The following is a 27,051-nucleotide window of genomic DNA, read 5'->3' as shown; positions in this document are numbered from 1 at the left end:
CAGGAGGAGCTACACCGGCTGCTGAAGAAGCATCTCCAACCGTCCTGCATGCTGCATTGCTGTGATGGTTAGCATGTGAAATAGACCCTGAAGGCTCATGTGTCCCCAGATGGTGACGCTCTTTGGAAAGGTTGTGGGTCCTTGAGGAAGCTGAGCCTTGCTGGAAGAAGAGAGTCACCAGGATGGGGGTTGAGGTTCAATGGCCTGGCCTTGCTCCTGTTCCTGGCATATGAAAGAATATGTGACAGGCGTAATGATGTGAAGACCAGCTGTACCTCAGCCATTGTTTGTTTACCGGTGGCACACACCCAAATAAAAACTGTAATAAAACTATGTAAATAAATAAATCAAACCATAGTAATTCATAAGGAATAGGTGTTGTTCACATAACCCCAAGGACAGTTACCTTTTGGAGAAGAAACCAATCAGGTCTGTTTTACATCTGCTTTAAGGTACACAAAGGAGAGGGTCCCCTGCTTTGGCTGTGTTCCACAGTAGAGGGGTTGCCCCCAAATCTCAGCGCGACACATCTTGCTCTCAACACTGCTGGCTCTGTTGTACCTGGGAGCTCCACACTGCAGGGTCAGTCACCACCGTTAGAGCGCCACACTGCAAGATCAGTCACCACTATTAGAGCTCCACACTGCAGGGTCAGTCACCACCGCTAGAGCTCCACACTGCAGGATCAGTCACCACTATTAGAGCTCCACACTGCAGGGTCAGTCACCACCGCTAGAGCTCCACACTGCAGGATCGATCACCACTGTTAGAGCTCCACAGTACAGGATCAATCACCACTGTTAGAGCACCACACCGCAGGATCAGTCACCACTGTTAGAGCTCCACACTGCAGGATCGATCATCACCATTAGAGCTCCACACTGCAGGGTCAGTCACCACCGTGCAGCAGCTTAAACCTGCAAGTGCTCACCAGCCCATGGTTTCTGTGCCCAGGGTCTCACATGCTGCTGTCGGGAGTCCCATGGGCTGTGCTTCCTTCCATCTGGATGTTCCAGCCCTTTAGAGCCGGGGACAGAATTCCCTCCCTTGTTGCTGTGTGACTGACTGGTGCTCTAGCTCCTTTTGCTCCGTACTGGAAATTGTCGAGGACAGTCACAGGTCCTGTGTGTGTGTGTGTGTGTGTGTGTGTGTGTGTGTGTGTGTGTGTGCTGTGTATGTAGTATGTGTGGTGTGTGTGCATGAATGTGTGTGGTGTGTATGTGGTATGTGTGTAGTGTGGTGTGTGTGTGTGTGTGTGTCTGTGGTGTGTGTATGTGTGTGTGTGCTGTGTATGTAGTATGTATGGTGTGTGTGCATATATGTGTGGTGTGTGTGTGTAGTATGTGTGTGTATGGGGGTGTCTGTGTAGTGTATGGTGTGTGTATGTGTGGTGTGTGTGTGGTGTGTGTGTGGTGTGTATATGTGTGGTATGTGTGTGTAGTGTGTGTGTGTAATGTGTGTGTATGTGGTGTGTGTGTGTATGTGGTGTGTGTGTGGTGTGTATATGTGTGGTGTGTGTGTGGTGTATATGGTGTGTATGTGGTGTGTGTGTGGTGTGTATATGTGTGGTGTGTGTGTGGTGTATATGGTGTGTATGTGGTGTGTGTGTATGGTGTGTGTGTATGTGGTGTGTGTATGTGTGGTGTGGTGTGGTGTAGTGTATGTATATATTTTGTGTGTGTGGTGTGGTATGTATGTGGTGTGTGTGGTATGTGTATGGTATGTGTGTAGTGTATGTGTGATGTGTATGTGGTATGTGTGTGGTGTGTTTTCTATAATCTGCCCACAGCTCCTATCCCAGAGCATAGCATACCTCTTATTCCATCCAGGCAGTAAGGAGAGTCTCCTTCAATGGGCTAACTGGAGTCTTATACAAACTAGCCTCTCAAGACAGCGACAGACCATCACCTCTGCCACATTCTATGGATTCTATGGAATCAGGTTATAGGCTTCACCAGCACCTCTGGGGAAAGGGCTGTACACAGACAAGAGATTGGAAGGTAGATATCACCAGGGGTACTGCAGAATCTGTGGTGACATTTGCCATTGGACAATCACAGAGACACAACACTCTATTCCTTCTAGAACTGAAAATAGTTGTGTGGCCAGGCTACCCTTAGGAAAATAGAAGCTTCCAGAAGGTAGATATCCTCAATTCCTCTCTGTACCCTTCTACACCCACTGCTTCGTAGTCTGTGTTGTTACTATGTGCTGGTCCTTCCCCTTCACCACATCCAAGCAGACACTCATCCCCAAAGACTGGCTCTCCTCTGACCCAGAGCTGGCTTGTCCACTGAGATGCTCTAGATGAGAAGGAAGAGGCAGGAGAGATGGACTGGGTACCACTGCCTTCACACCTTGCTGCTGCTGGGTCACATGATGGAGAAATGGACTCTCCTGGGTTCAGTCCCAGTTCTTGAGTTCCCATGGCAACACTTTTCCATCCCCACCCCCTCCCTCAGCAGGTAAGGTGTGTCCTTCTGCTGCTGCTCACTGGGATATCACCTACAACTGTATCCATGTGTCTGTTCTCAGTCCTCTCAATGTTCCTCTGTGATTTTTTTTTAATGTGTATGGATGTTTTGCCTGTGTGATGGTTTGTATATGCTCTGCCCAGGGAATGACACTATTAGAAGGTATTGCCGTATTAGAGTAAGTGTGGCCTATTGGAGTAGGTGTGTCACTGTGGGCGTGGGCTTTGTCCTAGCTTTCTGGAAGTCAGTCTTCCACTAGCTGCCTTCAGATGAAGATGTAGAACTCTCAGCTCCTCCTGCACCATTCCTGCCTGGATGCTGCCACACTCCCACTTTGATGATACTGGACTGAACCTCTGAACTGTAAGGCAATTAAATGTTGTCCTTTATAAGAGTTGCCACGGTCATGGTGTCTGTTTACAGCAGTAAAACCCTAAGACAGAAGTTGGTACCAGGAGCAGGGCATTGCTGTGATAGGCCTGACCATGCTTTTGTTTAGAAGAATGTAGATTTTGGAAATTTGGATTTGGAAAGCAGTGGAATGCTCTAAATGGGGCTTAATGGGTCATCCTAGTAGGAATATGGAAGACTTTGTTGCTGGGAGTGATTTGAACTGTGCAGACCTGGCCCAAGAGGTTTCAGTGCAGAATAATTTCAATATGTAGCCTAGAGACTATTTTTACGGTAATTTGATGAACAATGTGACTGATTTTTGCCCTTGTCTAAGAGTCTACCTGAGTCTAAGGTAACGAGATTTGTATTAATTGCATTGACAAAGGAAGTCTCAAAAAAGCCCAGCAGAGACTTTGTTCTCTGGTTAAGTCTCATGTAGAGCGTTTTGAATAAGCATAGCAAGCTTAGAAATGAAAAATATAAAATATATGGTTCCAGTATTAAAGGGGCATCAGGAAGGGAAATGGAACTGAATCCTCTGTTCTAGAAATAACAGATTAAGGGGTTTGGGGGCAAGATCCTACCCAGCTAAATTTAGATCCAGGCATAGTGGTACACACCTTTCATCCTAGAAGACAAGCCAAACAGATCTCTGAGTTCAAGGCCAGCCTGGGACAAAGCAGGTTCTAGGTGAAGAAAAGCTTAAATCCAGGCATGGTGGTACATGCCTCTAATCCCAGCATTACAGGAAACAGCCATGCAGATCTCTGAGTTCAAGGTCAATCTACATAGCCAGTCCTAGGACAGCAAATCTTAGGTAGTGAGGGAGTTGGAAAACAGAAAGTTGGTAATAGAATAAAGCAGGGGGGAAAGTTTCAGACCCAGCAAGCAGCAAACCTCAGCAACTTCAGCCATGTGGCTCTGGCTTTAGAGTCAAAACCAAAAGGGACTACTAGACAATTTATGCAGGGGAATGTTTTCTGAAAGCACAAAGAAGCTATGTTCCAGAGATAGTCAAGGTTGTACCTTGTGCTGCAGCTGGACTTGGTAATGTGTAAAAGTCACCCAGGTGGTACTGGTTTTGAAGGCAATGAAGGGGTCTTGAAGAGCAGCCGAGGCCTGGCACTGTGAGATACCTTGGAAAGCCATTGGTGAAGGTACAGCCTCAGTTGCAATTGATGGCCCTGGACTGAGGGGTTCATGCAAAAAAAAGTTAAGGCTTGGCACCATGAGAGGCTATTCGCGAAGTCTAATTGCAGCAGAAGACCCCAGCATCATCTCATTGGAGATGCCAGTACCATGAGATGATCACCAAGAACAGCAGCAACAATAGAGTGGATTAACCTGAGCTTAGAGAGCTACAGAGGGCAGAGCTGGAAAAGTGACACCAGTCCTTTAGAAGGAGCCCAGAAGATCATGTGTGGATCCCAGACACTGGAACAAGAAGCTGGAATGTTGAAGTTGCCTTGGAGGCCCCAAAGATGTTCGACATGCCAGAGCCGTGGGCTATCTGCTAAGGAAAGCTGCTAACAGGGAGTGGAACCAGCAAACCAGGAAAAGAAGTTTGTTGCAGTCAACAAAGATGAGAAAGCAGTTGGAGATCTAAAAACTTCTTTGATATCAGACATGGAGATGCAGAGTTTGGAGTTTGCCCAGGGTTTCCTGTCTTGATTCAGGGATTACAGTTAAGAGATTGAATGGATCTCAGAAGAGACTTTGAATTTTGGACTTTTAACATTGTTGGTGCTGCTATAAACTATGGGAACTTTGGAAGTTGGACTAAATGTAATTTTTTATTATGCTATGGGTAGATATGGCCCCACATAGACTCATGTGTTTGAACAAGCTGATGGGGGCCAGGGAGTGGGATGTAATGGTTTATATATGCTTGGCCCAGGGAATGACACTATTAGAGGGTTCGGCCCTGTTGGAGTAGGTGTGGCCTATTGGAGTGGGTGTGTCACTGTGGGCTTTCTGGAAGCCAGTCTTCCACTAGCAGCCTTGAGATGAAGATGTAGAACTCTCAGCTCCTCCTGGACCATTCCTGCTTGTGCTGCTATTGAGGCTGCCATGTTTCCGTCTTGATGATACTGGACTGAACCTCTAAACCTGTAAGCCAGCCCCAATTAAGTGTTGTCCTTATAAGAGTTATGTCCTTATAAGGCTGTCCTTATAAGACAGCCTGCGTGCATGTCTGTGCACTGTGTGTGCTGTTCCCATAGAGACCAGAAGGGGGCGTGGGATTCTCCAGAACTGAAGTTATACATTGTTCTAGTTTAGGGTACTGGGAACCAATTGGGGTCCTCTGGAAAAGCAGTCAGGGCTCTCAACCACTGAGCCATTTGTCCAAGCCCCCTTGAATAATATTTTTTGAGAGTAACATCTTGATTTGTTTAACTGGGAATTGAAACTAGGCAAGCTCTCGATAAGCATGCACGAGGATAAAAACAGGGAAGTCGGAGGTGCGTGCGTAATCCCAGAAAGGCATGGCGAGGATAGGCGAGCGTCATGTTGCTGTGGATAGTTTTATAGCCGAATAAAATGGACCAAGAAGCACGGGTGGGAAAGGAGAGGGGTGGCAGAAGTTGGGGTACAATGAGCTCACTCTGACCCCTAAATACATAACAGAATCCTGAGCAAACTGTTAATGCTGGGATTAAGACACTCCACTCCACTCCATCCTGGTCAGAGCACAGGGCTGATTCTTAAAAAGCGGGCGCGCTGGAGGTTGTACTTCTGAGGTGAAACTCTAGGGGGCGCAGAGGCTCTGGTTTATAGAGTTAAAGTCCTGCTGAGAATCCAACCCTGCACCCTCAGTATGGATCGAATGGTCTGGAAAGGCACAGATGATTCTGGCGGTTTCTCTGTCTCTCAAAGGAAGACCCAGTTCTCACTGTTGTAGTAAGATTAATTTATTGAATAAAGGATTAAGACCCCTTATTATACACAGCCTGAACACAGCACTCATCTGTGATGCTTCTCCAAACTCCATCAAAATGGCAATAAATGATTATTAAGTACAAGTCCCAAGAGATTGAGGCAGACGACAGACAAGATGTACACAGTGGTGTATGCCTGTAATCCCAGAACTCGGGAGAGGCTGAGGTAGGAAGATGGCAAGTTCCAGTCCCGTCCGGGGCCACAGCAAGATCCAGGCTAGCCTGGGCTACAAGATAAAAACCCCTGCCTCAAAAGGTCAGGTTGGAGAAGGGAGCTGGCAAGGATGGTGATTTATTAGAGTGGAGAACATTGAAACCTCCGTGTTCTCAAGGAAGGGAAGAAGGGTACAAACACAGATCTAACCTAGCCACAGAGGCTTGGGTCTCAAAAAGGGAGCGTACCAGAACGCCTGGAGCCAGGGCTGAGATGTAAGATGTGGGGGTCATAAAATAGGATTGGTCAAAAGCTCATGCAAAAGGAAATGAGCTGCACAAATGGGGTGGGGGTGCATATGTGTGTGTGTGTGTGTGCGCGCGCGCGCATGCATGTGTGTTTGGGGGTTTCTGCGTGTGTGTGAAACAGGGTCTTGCTGTGTAGCCCTGGTCAACCTGGAACTTGATATATAGACCAGGCTGCCCTAGAACTCATATTGACCTGCCTTGCCTCTGCCTCCTGAGTGCTGGGATTAAAGGTGTGCAGCACCAGATACCCTCTGTACAGCTAGCGAATAGGCATCCTAGCCTCTGTCCCCTGTGACCTGGTTGAAAGTTATGCTGCTGGACTGACAGAGAGACCCCAGTCTGGGGGTTAGGGGTAGGGGGTTGGCACAGAGGATGGGAGGACCCTGTAAAAGTGGGGTACAATGGACAAATTGATAGAATGAGCCGTGGTAAATGGCCACCCCACTCCTTCCCACACTGGTTCCTTGAACCCTGACTGGTAGGCAGAAGGGCTGCAGGTGGCTTGGTTTCAGCCAGGGTTGGCAGGCTGAAGGAGTGCCCATCGCAAGCAGTTGGCAGCACGGGTTAGAACAGCCCCTCTCTGGGGTCCTTTCTTTCTTCTCTCCCTAACGATCTTTTCAGAGAATGTCCTATCTCTCCCTACACCATCCTCGACTCCTGTGTGCAGCTATGTTCCATCCAACGGTGGCTGCTGGAATTCAGGGCAGAATCGTGACTGTCACAAAGGAGAGCAGCCCCAATGCACCCCGGTGCGCTGCTGACAAGCATGGCCGGCTTGTTGCATGAGAACCCACATATAGGAGCTTGTCATTCCGTGGCATAAGTGATCTCATGACGGCTGATTCCATAGTCGCTGAAATCACAGAATTGGTAAGAAAACAACCCAGTTAGCTGTGGACGGCCAGTATGGACACCTCTCAGGCCACTGCTACAAACCTAATGGTCTCTGTCATCACCCACCTCTTCCATGACCACAGAGCCCTTAAAACTTGCAAGTCTTAGCCAGGTGGCAGTGGCACACTCCTTTAATCCCAGTACTCAGGAGACAGAGACAGGCAGATCTCTGAGTTCGTGGCCAGCTTGGTCTAAAGAGAGTTCCAGGGCAGTTGGGGTTACATAGAGAAACCCTGCTTTAAAAAAAAACTAAAACAGCCAGGCAGTGGTGGCGCACGTCTTTAATCCCAGCACTTGGGAGGCAGAGGCAGGCAGATTTCTGAAGTCGAGGCCGGCCTGGTCTACAAAGTAGTCCAGGACAGCCAGGGCTACATAGAGAAACCCTGTCACGAAAAACAAACAAAAAAACAAAACAAAAAACCCCCTAAGACTTGCAAGTCTAATCAGCCATTCTGGACTATATGAGAGAATAGGAATGAGGGTTTCCACCCCAGCAAAAGCTCCGCATGGTAGTGCTTTTCCGTAATCCCAGCACCTTGGACAGAGTCACAAAGGTTGTGAGTTCAAGGTCAACCTTAAACTACATAGTGAGGTTAAGGCCAGCCTGCTCTACACAGCAAAACTCTTGTCTCAAAAAGTCAGAAACTCACAAAGCTTGTGGAACAAGCAATACAAACAACAGAAGATAGATCTGGGGATTGAGAGATGGGCCAGAGGCGAAGAGCAGTGACTGCTCGTTCAAAGGTCCCGAGTTCAATTCCCAGGACCCACATGGTGGCTCACAACCATCTGTAATGGGATCTGGTGATCTCTTCTGGTGTGTCTGAAGATAGCTACAGTGTATAAATAAATAAATAAATAAATAAGGCATAAATAATAAGCCTGTCTTGGTGGTGCACACCTTTAATCTCAGCACTCAGGAAGCAGAGGCCAGCAGCTCTCTGAGTTTGAGGCCAGAGTCGCCTACATAGTGAGTTCCAGGACAGCCAGGGCTACACAGAGAGACTCTATCTATCCCCACCCCCAAAACCCACAACAACAAAAAAGCCAGAAACAATTAGGAACATAGCTTAATTCGTAGCAGGCTTGTCTAGCATGCACGACCCCTCAGTAGACCAGGAGTGTGGTCTACTGTGGTCCTTGACAGGTAAGACAGGAGGGTCAAAAGTTCCAAGTCGCTCTCAGCTACATAACAAATTTGAGACCAGGATGGACTGTGTGAAACCCTGTCAAAACAAAACAAACAGCCGTTTTTACAGAAGCAGTTACTAGAAACGTGCTCATTTCCTGCATGTCTCCACGCCCCCACGGTTATTACAGTCTGAGGTAACGACCTCACGAGAGAGCAGGATCCACACACAGGCAGCGTTTTTTAGCTTTGAGGAGCATTTGTGAAGTGTGGCCCCATGGGAATTCTGAAGTCAGCACTGACTGACAGTTGGCCCTGGGAGAAGCAGGGACTAAGAGAAAACCCTTTCAATTCTCCAGGCCCTTCTGAATAAACTCACCAGGTGGCAACCCTATCCATTTAGGTGCCGGGAAAGAAAAGGGCATAGTTTATTGCTATTGAGAAGAGGCCTCCCTCAGCTGTCACGGCATACCTGGCTAGCCCAGGTATACACTGCTTCTCCAGGCAGGAATGATTTTTCCCTCTGGGACCCAGGACTATAGGATGAAGGTGCAGGACGGGGACTTCCAGATGCCGCAGACCTAGGTGCGCCACAAGATCAGGTTTGCTGGAGGAACATCAAAGCGTTTTCGGGTGTGGTCGGTTTCTCTTTGGTACAGGTAGCCACAGGTGGGCTTCTGCAGGGTGTAGAAGGGATTTAGAGAATTGGAATACTGTGAGTTGTAGAAACTGAACCTGATGCTAGTGTCTGGGTTCTGCCCCCGAGGATCCACCACCACTGGTACATAAGCTGCCTCCAGAGTCTGCTCTCGGTCCCGTTTCCATTTCTGGGACAAGGCCGTCAGCGGCACCTTCGCCTTTGTGCCTGATGTCATCTTTTGCCCATGGCTGGGGATTAAGGATTTCTGTGAATCCTAGGAAGAGAAAGGAAGGAAAAAGTTGGCAGGGATGAATGCCGGGGCACCAGACTGTGATGTTGCAATTGCTACAGCCAGGGCAGGAAGGAGAATGGGGCACGATGCGGGGTCCCCAGCTCAGCTGGCCAAGATGCCAGAGCCTCCAGAATAGGAGACAGCCTGCAAGCCCCTCCCCTTAGTCGCTGCTCCTGAGGACTTCTGCCTAATTCTCAGCAGCACCTGCCAGCTCCGAAAGCTGAGAACCTGGATGTTGACGTCAATGCTGTTCTTTCTTTCCTCTCCCTCCTCCTTCAGCCAATCATCACTCCTCCCCATGGCCTCTGGAGTGCTCCCCAACTCCTGACATGATCATGCCTTCATCCTCTTTCTCCTAGAGAGCCACCCCAGTGACCTTTGGAGTCACTCTCCCTTCCAGCTCCTGCCTTTTCCATTCGCTCCAAAGTTTACTTTTGGTTATTAATAACAACACAATCCATCTTTTGCGTCTAGTACTTGGGGGGGGATCCCAAAGCATCTGGCCTAAGATGCAAGATGTTTAATATAGCACCCACCTGCCATCCCTCAACCCACACTGTGTTCGGCCGCTTTGGTCTATACCTGCCTGCTTTTGTTTCCAGCCCCTCTCACCTTTATTTTGGCCATCTCCAAATCATTTGAGATTCCAATCAGTGCAGGTCGAAAATGAGCTCTCTTGCTTACTGTCTTTAGGAAGGCCCCTTACTTGTGACATAGAAGCCCCCCAAATCCTGTTTCTTTGCTCCAAACTAAAGCATTTAGAGAGTGCTCGGGAAATATAGGTTCACCTCAGCTGATTCTTGTAGAGGGCACCCCACCTTCCAAGCCGCTGGTGTGTTCTGTTTTAGAATCCTCCATTGTTACAGCTGTGCCCTGCCCATGCCCACCTCCCCTTAACCTCTGCTCTTGGCTGACAGGGCCCCCCACTGCTAGAAGTCCCCCTACTAGCATGTCATTCGCACTGTCCTGACATCAATTTACCCTCTGCTAACCCATTTCTTGAATAACCTGTGACAGGGCCACCATGTTCCTCAAAACACCATGCCATCTCCCAAAGATGAGGCGTCCGTCCGTTTCTTTTTATGTGTTTCTTTATGGGTTTTGCTTTGAGAGGATTTCTCATGTGGCCCTCAAGGTCAATAGGGTAGCCCAAGGATGGCCTGGGATTCTTAAATATTTTTTTAAGATTTATTTATTATATGTAAATACACTGTAGCTGTCTTCAGACACTCCAGAAGAGGGCATTGGATCCCATTAAAGATGGTTGTGAGACACCATGAGGTTGCTGGGATTTGAACTCAGGTCCTTCGGAAGAGCAGTCAGTGCTCTTACCCACTGAGCCATCTCACCAGCCTGGGATTCTTGATCCTCTTGTCCCTAGCTCTCAAGTTCCTTCTTTCTCAAGGACTTTCAGAGTCATGATAATACAACTGAAGGACCAGGACTGCCAAAGTGTGGATTAGGAACTTTGGATTCTGTCTCCACGGCTTTGACTACCAACCATTTTCTCTCTCTTTCTCCCCAGCCTCGGAGCTCTAAAGAGAAGCCCCAAAGATGATGGGGTTAGGGAGGGTTGAGCCCTCCTACAAAAGCTGGGGCTCAAGTCAAATCAAGCCTTGGCATTTGATCTACAAACTATTTTCTCCGGCAACAAGTGACAGCATGAGACCCCCCGATCCTCAGTTTTGAAAGTCTTCCTACCCTCCCCAGGTAGGCAGCCTTCCTCTCCAGGAATTGCTGTTCCAAGCCTGTTATGGGCCCCACCCTATCGTGCTCTGTTGCCACCCCCAAAGCTGAGCACCAGTCTGGATCTTTGGCGGACCCCCATCACATCACTTAGCATTGTCTTCCATAGACATCAGAGGAAAGATATTTTCTTTCACGTTCTTGAGTTTGGCCAGACAGAGGACCTTCTGGGTAAATGCCCCCCTCCAGCCAATCTGCATGTGGGCAAAGGAATCGGAGGCAAAAAGTACTTGAGGAAATAACCTTTGTTCTTAATATTGGCAGAACTGAAAAGCATCTCTGTGTGTGACTGTGGCTGAGTACTGGCCAGCCTGCCATGAGAAGGCACCCAGGCATCCCTCACTGCACTACGATATTCTCCATCCCATAAACCATTCCCCAAACCAGTCTCCCAGCAAGATGAAACTTGGACAGGAGTTTATCTTCTTCTGGAGCCAGCTACTTGAATAAAATCACCTTCCTTCCCTCAACACCTTGTCTTATGACTTGACTCTCTTGTTGTGTGGTGAACACCCAGACTCAGAGCCCTTCACATTTCCAAGATGGTATTCTTTGCTGGGACGGACTAAAATAGGTACACACAACTTTAGAGAGTTGCAAACTGGACCTGGAAGGATGGTGCGGTGGTTGAGAGCATTGTTGCTCTTGCAGGACCTAGCGGTCAGTTCCCAGCAGCTCACAACCATCTGTAACTCCAGCTCCAGAGGATTCAATGATGATGCCCTCTTCTGGCTTCCATAGACACCTGCATGCACATGTACACACACACACACACACACTACACATAATAAAGATAATTATTCAACAACTGTAAGGAGCCGTCCTCACATTCGCCATTATAAGATGGCACTGACACCTGTGTTCTAAGTAATAAACAAACCATCTGCACATGCGCTGGGGTAGTTTCCCACCCCATGTGCTCTGCCTTTCCCGTGATGACAACTCTGGCTGATGGGCTGCAGCCAATCAGGGAGTGACACGTCCGAGGCGGAGGACAGTCCTCCATAAAAGGGAGGGGGCTCCGCCATCTCTCTCTCTCTCTCTGGCTCTCTTCTCCACTGGCTCCTGATGGGGTAAGCAATAAAGCTTGTGCCACAGAAGATTCCGGTTGCCCTGAGTGTGTTCTTACCAGGGGAACAAAAAAGCGCGGGCAACAAATGGTGCCGAAACCCGGGAGCTACTACATCACGGGGAAGGAGCGGTTAATGAAGTGTTCCCAGAAAACAGACTGTTGAGAAGGATCCGGTGTGGATTCAGAACTCTTCAGCTGGGGAACTGTGGTAATGAAGTGTTCCCACAAAACAGACTGTTGAGAAGGATCCGGCGTGGGTTCAGAACTCTTCAGCTGGGGAACGGATGCGCGTTCGTTACAGCTTTACAAGGTATGTCTGGTCTTGAATTTTCTCTAGTGTTAAAAGCCCTTTTATTTCTTTTCACATGTCAACAAGTGGTTAAGGCAGGGTGGAGAATTCTGGACAAAATTCAAGACAGTCTATCAGAAGTAAAGCGGGGAGAGAGAGCAGGAGCAAAGAGGAAACATGGCGCGCCAAATAAGTATACAGGCCTTTCCACGGGTTTTGAACCCAAGGAAAAGTTAATGTCAGGGAAGAATACCTGGGGAGAGATTAGAAGGAAAGAGGAGAAAAAACAAAGGAAAAAAGAAAAGTTAATGTCAGGGAAAAATACCTGGGGAGAGATTAGAAGGAAAGAGGAGAAAAGAGATGAGTTTAAAGAGCCAGTTCTTAGTAGCTGTGAATCAGATAAAGAAATTAGCTCTTCTGAGAAAACAGACTTAGAGGAGGGAGCAGCTCGTTATGAGAGAGAAATGCGAGCTTATAGGTCAAGAAAAAAGCCAAAAGCAGCTGGCAAAGGCCAGCTTGCTGCTTGGCCTCAAGGTCATAGTGCACCTCCGCCCTATGCGAGCCCCCTCCCTGCGTAGTGCGTCAGCCCTGTGCAGAGAGGCAGTGCGTGGACTCGTTCATTTCAAGAGAGGCACAAAGGAAGATACAACAGGCATTTCCGGTCTTTGAAGGAGCTGAGGGTGGGTGTGTTCACGCTCCGGTAGATTATACACAGATTAAAGAGCTTGCCGAATCGGTTCGTAAATATGGAGCCAATGCTAATTTCACCTTGGTGCAGTTAGGCAGGCTTGCTGGCGAGGCATTAACTCCTGCCGTCTGGCAAATGATTGCAAAAGCAGCTCTCCCCAGTGCGGGCAAATATATGGAATGGAGAGCTCTATGGCAAGAGGCTGCACAAACGCAGGCCCGAGCAAATGCTGCCACTTTGACTCCAGAGCAGAGAGATTGGACCTTTGACCTGTTAACGGGTCAGGGAGCTTATACCGCTGATCAAACAAATTATCACTGGGGAGCTTATGCCCAAATTTCCTCCACGGCTATTAAGGCCTGGAAGGTGCTCTCCCGAACAGGTGAAGCCACTGGACAATTAACAAAGATACAGCGGCTGAACGTCATTGTTCAGAGCCAGATAGGCCCAAAGAGATGGTTAAATGGAAAGATGTTTTAAATAACAAACGGATCCTATTTTGATAAGATCCAGGGGAGCTGTTTGTGTTTTTCTACAGAATGAAGACAACCCATTTTGGATACCAGAAAGACTCACCCGAAAAATCCAGACTGACCAAGGGAATACTGATGTCCCTCGTCTTGGTGATGTCCAGTGCGATAACAACAAAGGGAGAGCAGCGTTGGGAGATACAGAATTGGACGGCTAAATTTGAACAGACCCTTTGAAAATTGAGACTTGCCCCACGCACTTGGACCTGTCCCTGACCTAAGGACTATCTTTTCAACATTTTCCTTCTTTAAAGAATGGGTGGGGGTGGAATTATTTGGAGCTGTTCTTTGCTGTGGATTAGTGTTGCTTCTCTGATTGGTCTGTAAGCTTAAGGCCCAAACTAGGAGAGACAAAGTGGTTACTTCCCAGGCGCTTGCAGCACTAGAACATGGTGCTTCCCCTGATATATGGTTATCTATGCTTAAGCAATAGGTCGCTGGCCACTCAGCTCTTGCACCCCACGAGGCTAGTCTCATTGCACGGGATAGAGTGAGTGTGCTTCAGCAGCCCGAGAGAGTTGCACGGCTAAGCACTGCAGTAGAAGGGCTCTGTGGCATATATGAGCCTATTCTAGGGAGACATGTCATCTTTCAAGAAGGTTGAGTGTCCAAGTGTCCTTCCCCCAGGAAAAACGACACGGGAGCAGACCAAGACCCCTTCGGGTGATGAGCCTGGGAGGAGGTTTTGTGTAAAGCCCCTATTTTACACACTGGGGATTTGACCTCTATCTCCACTCTCATTATTATGGGTGGCCTATTGCTCTTAAATAAAAGAAAAGGGGGAGATGTAAGGAGCCGTCCTCACATTCGCCATTATAAGATGGCACTGACACCTGTGTTCTAAGTAATAAACAAACCATCTGCACATGCGCTGGGGTAGTTTCCCACCCCATGTGCTCTGCCTTTCCCGTGATGACAACTCTGGCTGATGGGCTGCAGCCAATCAGGGAGTGACACGTCCGAGGCGGAGGACAGTCCTCCATAAAAGGGAGGGGGCTCCACCATCTCTCTCTCTCTCTCTGGCTCTCTTCTCCACTGGCTCCTGATGGGGTAAGCAATAAAGCTTGTGCCGCAGAAGATTCCGGTTGCCCTGAGTGTGTTCTTACCAGGGGAACAAAAAAGCGCGGGCAACAAACAACAACAAAAATAAATTGTAAACCTGGCGCAAGGGTGTCTGGTCTGAGTGTCTCAGCACTTGGGAGATGAAGGCAGGAATATGAGGGCCCATGTCATCCTCAACTATATAGTGAGCTCAAAGTCCCAGGATACACAGGATGCTTCCTCACAAAACAAAAAAAGCCAGAGGAGTTACCACTCTGAGACTCCTGAAACCACTATGGCCTCCTCCTTCAGTTTACAACCTGGGACTTGGCATCTTGACCTCTTGGCCCCTGGAGGCTGGGACCAGGAATGACAGAGGCAGGTGCTTCAGAATGCTAGGGAGCAGAAGGCAGATAATTTGGCTGACAGAATCAAGCTTCTACTGCCATGGTTTGAATGAGAATAGCCCCCAAGGGCTCAAATGTCAGACTACTGGGTCCCTTGATGAGACCTGTGTTCTGCATAAAGGTTTTCTTTGTATTAGTCAAATGCTGATTTTTGCACCAGCAGAGAGTTGAGAACAAGACTTTGTTTGGTATTGATACTTCTATGAAGCATCAAAGAACTTCTCTATCTCCTTCCGATTGGTAATCAAGAGCTGACCAGCATCTAGCAAAGCAGGAGAAGAGAGACAGAACTTCTACATACATGTAGCACACACAGAGACACATATCATATAAGTAAAATAATAGAAGGAAAGAGAGAGGAGCTGGAGAGATGGGTCAGGGATTAAGAGCACTGGCTGTTCTTTCAGAAGATCCTGGTTCAATTCCCAGCTCCCACGTGGTGGGGTCACAACTGTCTGATCTGACATCCTAACACAGATATACACGCAGGAAAAACGCCAACATACGTAAAATAAAAATAGGTTTTTTTTTTCTTTTTAGAAAGGAGAGAGAACAAAGAAGAGGAAGCTGATGAGGAAGAAGGAAGAGAGAGTTCATGCCCTAGCCTTGCCCTGCCCCTCCCCAGAGCCAAACCAGAAAAGAGAGGCAGAGATGGGAACTCTGGGAAAGAAATCAGGTGTGAGGGGATTTGCTAGCCAGAAGTGAAGGAGGAAACAGATGCTGGTGCTGAGGGGGAGGAAATGAGCCATGCAGCAGAACTTAGACTACTGTAAGTGGGTTAATTTAAATTATACGAGCTAGCTTCCCAACAGGGCAGCAAAGGCTTTCATAATTAATAAAAGGCCTGGGTCGTTACTTGGGTCAAGACAGTCTGGAGATAGCCCCGGCTGGTAAGACTATTGGGGAAGGATCAGGAAAGTGTGACCTTGTTGGAGGTATGTCACTGGGGGGTGGACATGAGGTTTCAAAAGCCCACACCATTCTGGTTGGCTCTCTCTCTGCCACATGGTTGTTGTCTTTGGTTTTTATTTTGGTTGTTTGTTGTTCTTTTTGGTTGTTGTTTTGAGACAGGGTTTCTCTTTGTAGCCCTGACTGTTCTGGAACTCACTCTGTAGACCAGGCTGGTCTCAAACCCAGAGACCAAGAGGGCTGCCTCCCAAGGGCTGGGATTAAAGTCGTGAGCTACTCAGTCACTGCTCCAGCGTCATGCCTGCCTGCCCGTTACCATGCTTGTCACCATGATGGCCATGGGCTCTAACCCTCCAAAACGGTAAACCTGATAAACTCCTTCTTCTATAAGTTTCCTTAGTCATGGTGTTTCTTCCCGGCATGTTTCACTCACCTCTGCCAAAGCTCCTAACAGACAAGTGAGGTGTTTATCCCATTTATCTGATGCTGAAGCAGAGGCTCATGGGTAGCTAAGCTACCATCAGTTAAAGTTTGTGACAAACCACACTGTATTTTCCAGAACTCTCACAACTGACTTGCACAGCAACCAAAATTCCAACACAGCCTTCCCTCTCTGCCTCAGTCCCAGGGCCTGGATCCACCTGCTCTCTGGGCACACCTGCTCTAGGCACACTTGGTCTCTGGGCACACCTACTCTAGGCACACATGCTCTCTGGGCACACCTGCTCTAGGTATGCCTGATCTAGGTACACCTGCTCTGGGCTCATCTACTCTAGGCACACCTGCTCTGGGCACAACTGTTCTGAACACAGCTGTTCTGGGCCCCCACCTGTCAGTTCTGCTCGAGATATTGCTGCTGCTGCTGCTGCCACACATTCAGGGCCTTGACACATCCAGAGGTGAGCCCTCACAGAAACTTGGCAAAAGAAAGGCTCGGGGAAGGTAGAAGAAAAGGAAGAGAGGAAGAAAAAAGAGAAAAAACGAAATGGGAGGAGGTGGCTAGAGAGACAGCTCAGCAGTTAGGAATGTTTGCTCTGCTTCCAAAGGACCTCCCAGTTCAGCTCCTAGCACCCACATTGGATGGCTCACACCTGCCTGTAACTCCAGTTTCCGTGGATCTGTCCAGCAGCCTCTTCTAGACTCTGTGGGCACCTACATACATGTAGCACACACAGAGACACATATCATATAAGTAAAATAATAGAAGGAAAGAGAGAGGAGCTGGAGAGATGGGTCAGGGATTAAGAGCACTGGCTGTTCTTTCAGAAGATCCTGGTTCAATTCCCAGCTCCCACGTGGTGGGGTCACAACTGTCTGATCTGACATCCTAACACAGATATACACGCAGGAAAAATGCCAACATACGTAAAATAAAAATAGGTTTTTTTTTTCTTTTTAGAAAGGAGAGAGAACAAAGAAGAGGAAGCTGATGAGGAAGAAGGAAGAGAGAGTTCATGCCCTAGCCTTGCCCTGCCCCTCCCCAGAGCCAAACCAGAAAGGCTCTGAGTGAGTAAGGCATATTAACTCACTGCGCTGAGAGCACCCATCCCTGCCCAGGACCCAGCACGGCCAGCACTGGAGGGAGGCTGGGCCTGGCTGCATACTTTCCAGGTTAATGTCTGATTTCATTTTATCAGCTCTTCCCTGTGGTGTCCCTGTCCTGGGCTTGGGGCTGGTTAGAGAGAGGGATCCCTCCCATGCTTAGGACAGCACCACACCACCAAAGAATTCCCACGGCTCAGGAGCAGCAAGGCCACGGCTGAGAACACCTGCCTCGGAGCCTTGAGGAAGACACTTCAAAGGTGTCTTATCCCTCCCAGACTTCCAAGCACAGTGACCTCCCGTGAAGAGCACTTGTGCAAACATAGGGACCCAAGTTCAGATCCCTGGAAAAGAGCCAGGGGTAGTCCCCACACTGCAAACCCAGCACTGTGAACACTAGAATCAGGATACTGACCACTCCCAGCCTAGCTTCAGGCTAAGTAAGAGACCCTGTCTCAAAGGATTGAGGTAGGCAGTGACAGAAAAGAACACCATAGACACCATCCATGTTCCTTTAGCCTTTGTGAGCACACAAGTGCATATATGCCATGCAAAAGCATACCTGCCCACATTCAGGGTAAAAAATAGAAAAGACATGACTTTCTAAGAAGGGTAAGTTCTCACGGTAGCAGGTAGATCTTCTAGGAAGACACCCTGTCCTTGAAAGGCCTCAGGCCCATGGGTAGATGGCCTGGTTTGGCCCAGGCCTGAGTATCGTAGCTTGGAAAGCCAATTCCACACTAGCCAGAACCTTTTCTTAATCTGAAGTATTGATGAACTGAATCCAGGATCTCTCTCACTTCTTCTAGGCAAGAGCACTAACCACTAGACTACACCGCCAGCCCTGGCCCAGGGCTGAGAGTCTCCCCTTACTCTCTCACTTTCTGGTAGCTGGTCAGGTGCCCTGTTGAAATGCAAATGCCATAGGGGTGAGGCAGCTGGGAGTCTCCTCAGGGCACCCAGGGCACTTGGTGTTATGGAACGCATCAGGGCTTTACAGGTTAAAGGCTGAGATCTGACCTGCCTCTCTGCCCTTACAGGTCAGGCAGCCTTCAAACTTCTGCAAAATGGGCCTCATCCGGCCATCAACCTCACCAGCTGGTCCTGGCATGTCATGGGGCAGTGCGACTAGAGGAATGCAGTGTGCACAGGGATTAGATTGGCATTACATAGTATAGCACCCTTCCCACCGTGGGCTGCCTTGCCTCAGTGGGGAGTGAGGGGGGGGCACCAAAGACAACAGGTGCTAGACCCTGGGCTACCCAGGGTCTACATCTAGCTACTTGTTCAAATTGTAACATGCCCTCCAACCCTAACCCTAACCCCTAACCCTAATCTCTGAGTGTTAGAATACTCTATACTTTTCCCGACACTTGTAAAGAAGAGACACTAGGGCCAGTGAGACGGCTCAGACAATACAGGTGCTTGCTACTGAGCCTGACAGCCTGAGTTTGAGCTCCAGTACCCATATGGTTAAAGGAGAGAACCAACTTCAGCAAATTGCCTGACTTCCATAAATATGCTGTGGCATGTACACACACACACATACAAACACATATACACACAGAGAGACACACTTGGAGGCACACACAGAGACAGAGACACACAGGTATACACACACATACACACAGAGAGTCCCATACACTCACAGAGACTCACAGAGGCACACATACACACCACATGCACATATAACATATACACACTAAGAGGTACACACATATACAGAGGCACACACATACACACACAGAGGTACACATACATATATACACAGAGGCACACACACACACATACCACACACACATATACACACAGAGAGGAATGTACACACATAGACACAAAGAGGTACACACACACACACACACACACATTATATACATATATATATATATATATATATATATATACAGAGGCACACACATACACATACAGAGGTACACACACATATATACACAGAGGCACACACACAGACACACACCACACACACATATATACACATAGACATACAGAGGTACACACACACACACATTTTATATATATATATACAGATACATATACATATATATATATGTATATATATACACACACACATACATACACACACACAGAGGCACACACATACACCTGTACCTAGATTTAATCAGTGACTTAACCGATTTGTCTAGGAGATGCCAACAGAAGTCTGGAAGGCGCACTGCAGAAGCCAAGTCTAAAGGCACCTGAGGAACTGAATGATAGTTTTTTCCTCTGCCCCTGACCCCCACAGAACACAACAGAGCCCTGCAGGAAGGAAGGGACCGGACCGAGTTCTGCATGGCCGGCCCTGTAACTCAAGCCCCAGCTCCAGGAACACAGGCAGCCTGGAAAGGACCTTCACCTCCCTTCAGTCCATTTCAATCACTGTGACCTTGGACCGCCCGGCCCCTGCCCCATGATGTCATCTCACTTTCAACATCTTTGACTAGGGTCGTCTTCTTTGATGGTGAAATGGGACTTCTGGTGGTTAGGAATCCAGAGGCACCCGGGGTGTCTTGGGAGGGCACTGAGGATACCAAGGCAAGGGGCCCTGGTGTGGGGGCTTAGGTATTGTGATGTTTGCTTACAGCATAAACTCATCTATCCTCCCAAGGAGACACAGACTCAGGGCCTGGCCCTCTCCCCTCTACAGTGTGACCCCTAGAACCCTCCCAGTGGGGTAAGGTATTTCTAGTCTCTAGTGGGTCCCCAATGTGTCATATGAAATCACTGGCAGAGAGGAAATACATTCTCATTCTCTCATTCTCTCTCTCTCTCTCGTTTTGATTTTGATTGATTTATTTATTTATTTATTTATTTATTTATTTTATATGTATGAATTTTTGCCTGCATATATGTATGTGCACCACATGCATGCCTGGAGGTACCCAAGTAGGCCAGAAGAAGGCAGTTGGTCCCTCTCCTGAAACTGGAATTACAGTGGTTATAAGTGAGCACTTGGGTGCTGGGAACTGAATCCTGTCAGCAAGCCACCGAGCCACCTCTCCAGCCTTGAATGCTCTTGTTCAGGGACAGACCTTCATCCACCTGCCTTCAAACTCTCTATATAGCAGAATCAGTTCCTTAAGCCCAGATCCCTGCCTTCTGTTTGTCCCTTTTCTCTTTTACTTACCTTCTAAATTACAGAGGTGGAAGACAAGTGATGGATGGGTAAAAAGCGATTGGGAGGTAGGGATGACATGTTGCTGGATAGATGAGAATGGGCCAGCCCTCCCAAGTGGATAAATGGGGAGTGGACCAATCCTCCTGATTGGATAGATGAATAGATGGGGGATGGACCAGCCCTCCTGATTGGATAGATGGCTAGATGGCTAGATGGGGGATGGACCAACCCTCCTGATTGGATAGATGGATAGATGAGGAATGAACCAACCCTCCTGATTGGATAGATGAATAGATGGCTAGATGGGGGATGGACCAACCCTCCTGATTGGATAGATGGATAGATGAGGAATGAACCAACCCTCCTGATTGGATAGATGAATAGATGGCTAGATGGGGGATGGACCAACCCTCCTGATCGGATAGATGGATAGATGGGGAATGAACCAGCCCTCCTGATTGGATAGATGAATAGATGGCTAGACGGGTATTGGAGCCATCTCTGTCTCCCCATCTCTTGCTGTTCCCTTTACTCCTTATGCTACAAGCTGACTTATTTTTATTGCTGCCTTGTTTTTGTTTTTGCTTTTTGTTTGTTTGGAGTTTGGGTGTTAGTTTGTTTGTTGTTTTTGTTTTTTGAGACAGGGTTTCTTTTCATAACAGCCCTGGATGTCGTGGAACCAGCTGTCTAGACCAGACTGGCCTTGAACTCAAAGGCTTGTGCCACCTTCTTAAACACATCACATCTTTTTCGGCCCTTGATAGATACTTGATAGATATTCCTTCTTTATCATACTTTGAATCAGAGTCAGGAGGTGAAGGAATAGAATGGATTGTGGGATAGACTTCTGGCTTGCTGACTAGGGAGTGGATGGATGGATAGATGGACAGATGGACTGAGGGGCAGATGGATGGATGGATGGATGGATGGATGGATGGTGGACAGTTGGCTTGCTAACTAGGGAGTGAGTTGGTGGATGGATGGGCTAACAAATAGACAGACAGCTGACTTGTTGGTCAGAAATGGGTGAGTGGATGAACAGATGAATGTGTGGACACGCAGATGGACAAACAGCTGGATTGTTAGTCTAGATATGGGAGGGTAGGTATACAGACAGAGACAGACAAAGAGTCAGCTTGCTAAGAAATGAATGAGAGATTGACAGCTGGATGGACAAACGGGTGGATGGATGGTGGGGGGGGCGGGGATGAGGGGATGGTCGGATGGGTGGGCAGACTGCTGGCCGGGAGGTTGATGGATGGTTATTCCGCAGAGAACAGATTGTAGTGCAGGAGCCAGGTTCCCTGAACCCTAAATCTGAGCCACACCGTCTCCTTGTGTGTGACTTTGGACACACGGATTGACCCTCTTTGTCCTCCACTGTGAGATGGGTGGACGGACAGTCTCTTCCTATCAGACTGGGACAGAGTCTGTAGGATGATGGCCAGCACAAACTCATCACTCCACAGACACCAGCAATCACTGTGTGGGCCGCTAATTGACTGGCAGGTGGGTGGTTGAGTGGCCCGCCTTGATCTCATCTTCAAAAACAAGGTCCGGCTGAAGGGAAGGTTCAGCAGTTCAGAGCACTGTCTGCTTTTCCAGAGGACCAGGATTCGATTCCCAGCACCCACATAGCAGCTAAGAACCAGTTGTAACTCCAGACCCAGGAGCTGTAACACTGTCTCCTGGCCTCCTGATACATTAGGCACACACATGGTACACAGACATACATGTAAGCCAAACACTCACACGCATAGAACAAAACAAAAATATGTAAATAAAAAACTTTGTTTTAAAAAAAAAAAAAATCCCAGCCGGGCGTGGTGGCGCATGCCTTTAATCCCAGCACTCGGGAGGCAGAGGCAGGCAGATTTCTGAGTTCGAGGCCACCCTGGTCTACAAAGTGAGTGCCAGGACAGCCAGGGCTACACAGAGAAACCCTGTCTCGAAAAACCAAAAAAAAAAAAAAAAAAAAAAAAATCCCTACCCATTAGGGTCCTACCTCCCATGCACCACACTTAACTGGCACCATTGTGCCATCTGCTGCCTGGCTGCTTAGGCTAGTTCTGGACTTGTTTTCTTCCTGGCACCTTGTCTCTGCTGACCGTGGGTGACAGAGTGGACTTTGGAACCCAGAGGCAAACTGGAAGCGGAGGTGCAGATAGCTCATAGGCTGGACCTAGATCTCACACCCTGATGCTCATTACCCCGAATCGCCAAGGATATTGGGAGGGGTTGCGCACCGGAAGAAAAGGCCCCAGTAATCAGAATACCAAGCTCTTGGTCAGAAAGAATGGAAAGGTGGGCCTTTGGCAGAGTGGCCAGCCTTTCTGACCCACGGGAGAAGGCCTGGCTTTAGCCCTCTGCCTGAAGAAGCTTTCAGAGGAGCATGCAAGGCAGGAAGTTTGAGAGCGAGGAAGGGAACAATGGCTGTTATACAAAGTGGGTGAAGGCTGGAAATCTAGGGTCCTAGGTGATCTGGGACAGGTCCCAGCCACTCTTTGAGTGGCCCAGGTCCCCTTTTGTGCCATGATGTTGCACATTTGATAATGGGGCACTCCATCACTCATGGAAGCTCTTAGGTGGGGAGCTCTACATGACAGTTAGGCTAAGCTCTGCCAATAGTACCCTTAGCCCAGACCATGCTACTCTGATGTGGAAATGTTATGGGGTGGAGGTTAATAGCTAGGGAAATCCCCCTCTAGGGAAACCTGGCCAGGCAAGCCTTGCCTGTTTATTTCATTTCCAAATTGTGTCCTGGGTTTAGTGGTAGAGCACCTGCCTGGCACAGGCAAGGCCTGAGGTCCCATCCCTAGCATCAGCTCCATAGGTTGTGCAGTGGTGGCACAGGATTTTAATCACAGCACTCGGGAGGTAAAGCAGGTGGATTCCTGAGTTTGAGGCCAGTCTGGACCATGCCAGTTAGGGCTACATACTATGACCCTGACAGATAGATAGATAGATAGATAAGTAGATACATACATACATACATACATACATACATACATACACAGATACAAAGATACATACATACATACATACATACATACATACATACATACATACACAGATACAAAGATACATACATATATATATACATACATACACAGATACAAAGATACATACATATGTATACATACATACACAGATACAAAGATACACATATATACATACATACACACACAGATACACAAATACACACAAACATATATATACATACATATATATACATACATATATATACATACATAGCCAGCCAGCCTCTGGGCTCACCCTTCCTGGGCATAAATTCCAGCTCCGTGACTTGCACAGATGGCTTGACCTCTCTGTGCCTCAACTCCTAATCTACCAAGTGGAAGTCATACCAGACATGATCCTGGTGGCTCCTGGTAAGGACCATGGGCTCAGAGCTCAGTTGCTAGCCTACACTGCCACTCTTTCTAAACAGCTCACAGTGCTGACTCAGCCCTGCTTCTGACTGGTGACCTCATTGCATTCATCCTAGAAGTTCCTGGAAGGTGAGGGCTGTGGTCCATCCTCCCCAGTGCTCAGTGGGTGTTTGGGAAAGATAAAACCATCAGGACTCTGGGCTGACCTGGAGCACAGGAAGAGCCACCGTCCACCCCACCCTCAGCCTCCCACGGCCTCCTGCCTGCCTGCTGTCAGGTGCTGATGGTTGAAAGGGGCAGAGATGACGGCCTTGCACTACTAGACCTGGTTCTGGGGCATCTTCTCTCTCTTCCTTACCTGCTCCGTGTCGTGCAGGTTACTTATTCTCTCTGATTGCCAATTAAAAGTACAGAGTGCTGGACTGTTCAAACTCTTGGCTCTGTAGCATATGAGCACTCTGGGTCCAATGCTTATCTTTATCTCCCTTCCTCAATAGCATCCCTGGCCCAGCCAGTCAGCCAGAGGCAGCAGCCATTAATGAATATCTTCTTGCTCCTGTGTTCTTGCAAAACACAGGCTGTTGTTTGCTGTGCGGGTAGTGTTCATTTACATAAGCAGTACTGTGTGATTTAGATAGTATCCTACTGTTTGCTTTAGAGCTCTGATTCCTTAAGATTTTATCCATCCCTGCTGTTTTGAAGCTCTGTCCGGGTTTCTGGGGTGAGCATCTAGCAGTTTATTTCTGATCTCTTCCAGGTCCTGCAGGTCTGGAGTGCCTGGACTCAAGGGATCCTTCAGCCTCAGTTACCGGAGATTGGGGCTACAGACTTCATCAGCACATCAGAGTGTAGGCCTTTCACATTCAACTGCTGAGCTATCCATAGCTCATTTTGAGACAGTGCCTCAGTGTAGCTGAGGGTGGCCTTGAATCCCTCACCTTCCTAAAGATAACCTTGAACCTTCTGCCTCCCAAGTGCTGGAATTGTAGTCATGTGCCACCACTCCTGGCCCAACTTTCTTAAAAAAAAAAAAGATTTATTTACTATATATATATATATATATATATATATATATATATATATATACACTGTCGCTGTCTTCAGACACACCAAAAGAGGGCATCGGATTCCATTACAGATGGTTGTGAGCCACCATGTGGTTGCTGAGAATTGAACTCAGGACCTCTGGAAGAGCACCACTGAGCCATCTCACCAGCCCCTGGCCCAACTTTCTATTTTGAGATAAGGTCTCACTCAGTTGCCCAGGGTAACCTTGAACTCATTCTGTAGCTTGAGTACGCTTTGATTTTTGATCCCCCTGCCTTGTTCTCTTGAGCAGCTGCAACTACAGCCTTGTGCTACCAGGCACAGCTCTTTTTTTTTTTTTTTTTTTTTGAAGTGTGCACAAGCATATGTGCACACATGCAAAATGTGCACTTTCCTTCAGATTGTGAGTGTGTCTCCCTGGCCTTCAAGGGGACCTTGTAGATACCTGGCCTGCCCTTCTCACTGGCCTTGCTGGAATTTTCCTTCTTAGGGTGCTCTGTTGAATCAACCCTGCTCCCTGGCAGGCTCTTCTCTGACACTTTGGTGCAGTGTTTAGTACTTCTGCATCTGAAGTTAGCGCAGGGGGGCATGGCCTAGGCACTTGGGCCGAGCATCTGCTAGTGCCTTTACCCATTTCTCCTTGCATCGGGTGACACTCTAAATACTTAAAACCTTGCTTTCCGCAGGAACCAAAGAAGGCTAGGAGAGGTGACTGCATGGCCAGGGCCACAGTCCTGAGATGCAGGAGAGCCAGGAGTCACACCTAATCAGTACCCAAAAGCACCCTCCACCTCCCACCCCAGCGCCTGGGTTAGAATTCCACCAACAGAGCTCATGGGGGGATTAAAAGGCGCTTTGGTTCATCAGTTAAGAGTGCTTATTGCGGGCTGGCGAGATGGCTCAATGGGTAAGAGCACTGACTGCTCTTCCAAAGGTCCTGAGTTCAAATCCCAGTAACCACATGGTGGTTCACAACCACCCATAATGAGATCTGACACCCTCTTCTGGAGTGTCTGAAGACAGCTACAGTGTACTTACATATAATAAATAAATCTAAAAAAAAAAAAAAAAAGAGTGCTTATTGCTTCTCCAGAGGCAGCAAGTCAGGTTCTCTGAACCCATACTGAGCAGATCATAACACCTGTGACTACAGCTCCAGGGGGATCCCACCCCCTCTGCTGGCCTCCGTGGGCATCTGCGTGCACATGGTACGTGTGCAAACTAAAATATGGTAGCACACATCTTTAATTCCAGCATTGGGGAGGTGGTGGCGGGTGGATTTCGGAGTTCAAAGCCAGTATGGAGCCTGGTCTCCATACAAGTTCCTAGCCAGCATTGCATTGTGAGACTCTGTCTCAAATATGTGTGCATGTGTGTGTGTGTGTGTGTGTGTGTGTGTGTGTGTGTGTGTGTGTAATAGGAAAGCAAATGTCTTCCCAGCACCAAACACACACCTCCTGGTCAGGGCAGACACCATTCGTTCACACCTCTCAACACAAGCTAAGCAAGTAAGTGTTCCTGGGTCCTGTCAGAAGGGAGTCTGGAGTCTAGTCGCTTCTCCAGAGGAAAGGGGAAGGTTGAATTCCCCCTCCCCAGACCCTCCTCCATGGGGCTCCTGGAGATAAGATGTCCTCCACCTGGGAAGAAGATGCTGCCCTGCAGCCAGGCTCATCTGGGTATCCGGTGGTGGGAAGGAGCTCTGAGGATCTAGCTGCAGAGACCAGGGTCAGATAGAAGTGAGCTGAAGATGTCTCCAGCAGCCTCTCCCAGAGAGAACACAGGCTTTACCGCGGTGGGATGGGGTTTCTGGTTAGATAGTGACTTCCTGGGCCAGATCCCACCCCACATTCCAGAGTGGGCCAGGAGGTTGCAGGTGGCTGAGTAATGGCTGAGCAGAGATTAATTACAGGATGGGGTTTTGTCTGTATCAAAGGGATGCCTGCTATTTGACTGTTTCTTTTACTGGAGGAGCAGGCACGCGGTAATGTTATTAGTTGACTAAGTTCAGGCAGGAAAGAGAATCAGGCTC

The 27,051-nt window shown here is 48.3% G+C and overlaps 1 protein-coding gene across 3 annotated transcripts; it reads right to left on the bottom strand.

Annotated features, from left to right (window-relative positions):
* Window positions 1-8,687: 8,687 nt before the first annotated feature.
* Cimip3 (ciliary microtubule inner protein 3) lies at window positions 8,688-20,656 on the bottom strand. 3 transcript variants are annotated; one of them, XM_085832739.1, is made up of 2 exons: window positions 20,593-20,656; window positions 8,688-9,205 (listed from the first exon to the last, which is right to left on the bottom strand). In XM_085832739.1, exon 2 carries the CDS (start codon window positions 9,164-9,166, stop codon window positions 8,873-8,875), a length of 294 nt encoding a protein of 97 aa, XP_085688865.1. In that variant the 5' UTR covers window positions 9,167-9,205; window positions 20,593-20,656; the 3' UTR covers window positions 8,688-8,872. The 3 variants fall into 3 exon arrangements, with proteins under 3 accessions (XP_085688865.1, XP_021004979.1, XP_021004978.1); XM_021149320.2 differs by lacking the exon at window positions 20,593-20,656 and adding an exon at window positions 19,891-19,973; XM_021149319.2 differs by lacking the exon at window positions 20,593-20,656 and adding an exon at window positions 9,836-10,011.
* Between the last annotated feature and the right edge of the window lie 6,395 nt (window positions 20,657-27,051).

Source organism: Mus caroli, unplaced genomic scaffold (assembly GCF_978045245.1).
Source record: "Mus caroli unplaced genomic scaffold, Mus_caroli_1 scaffold_18, whole genome shotgun sequence".
In the NCBI taxonomy this organism is placed as follows: Eukaryota; Metazoa; Chordata; class Mammalia; order Rodentia; family Muridae; genus Mus; species Mus caroli.
The sequence above is the reverse complement of the archived record's forward strand: the minus strand, read 5'-3'. Positions and strand labels throughout refer to the sequence as shown.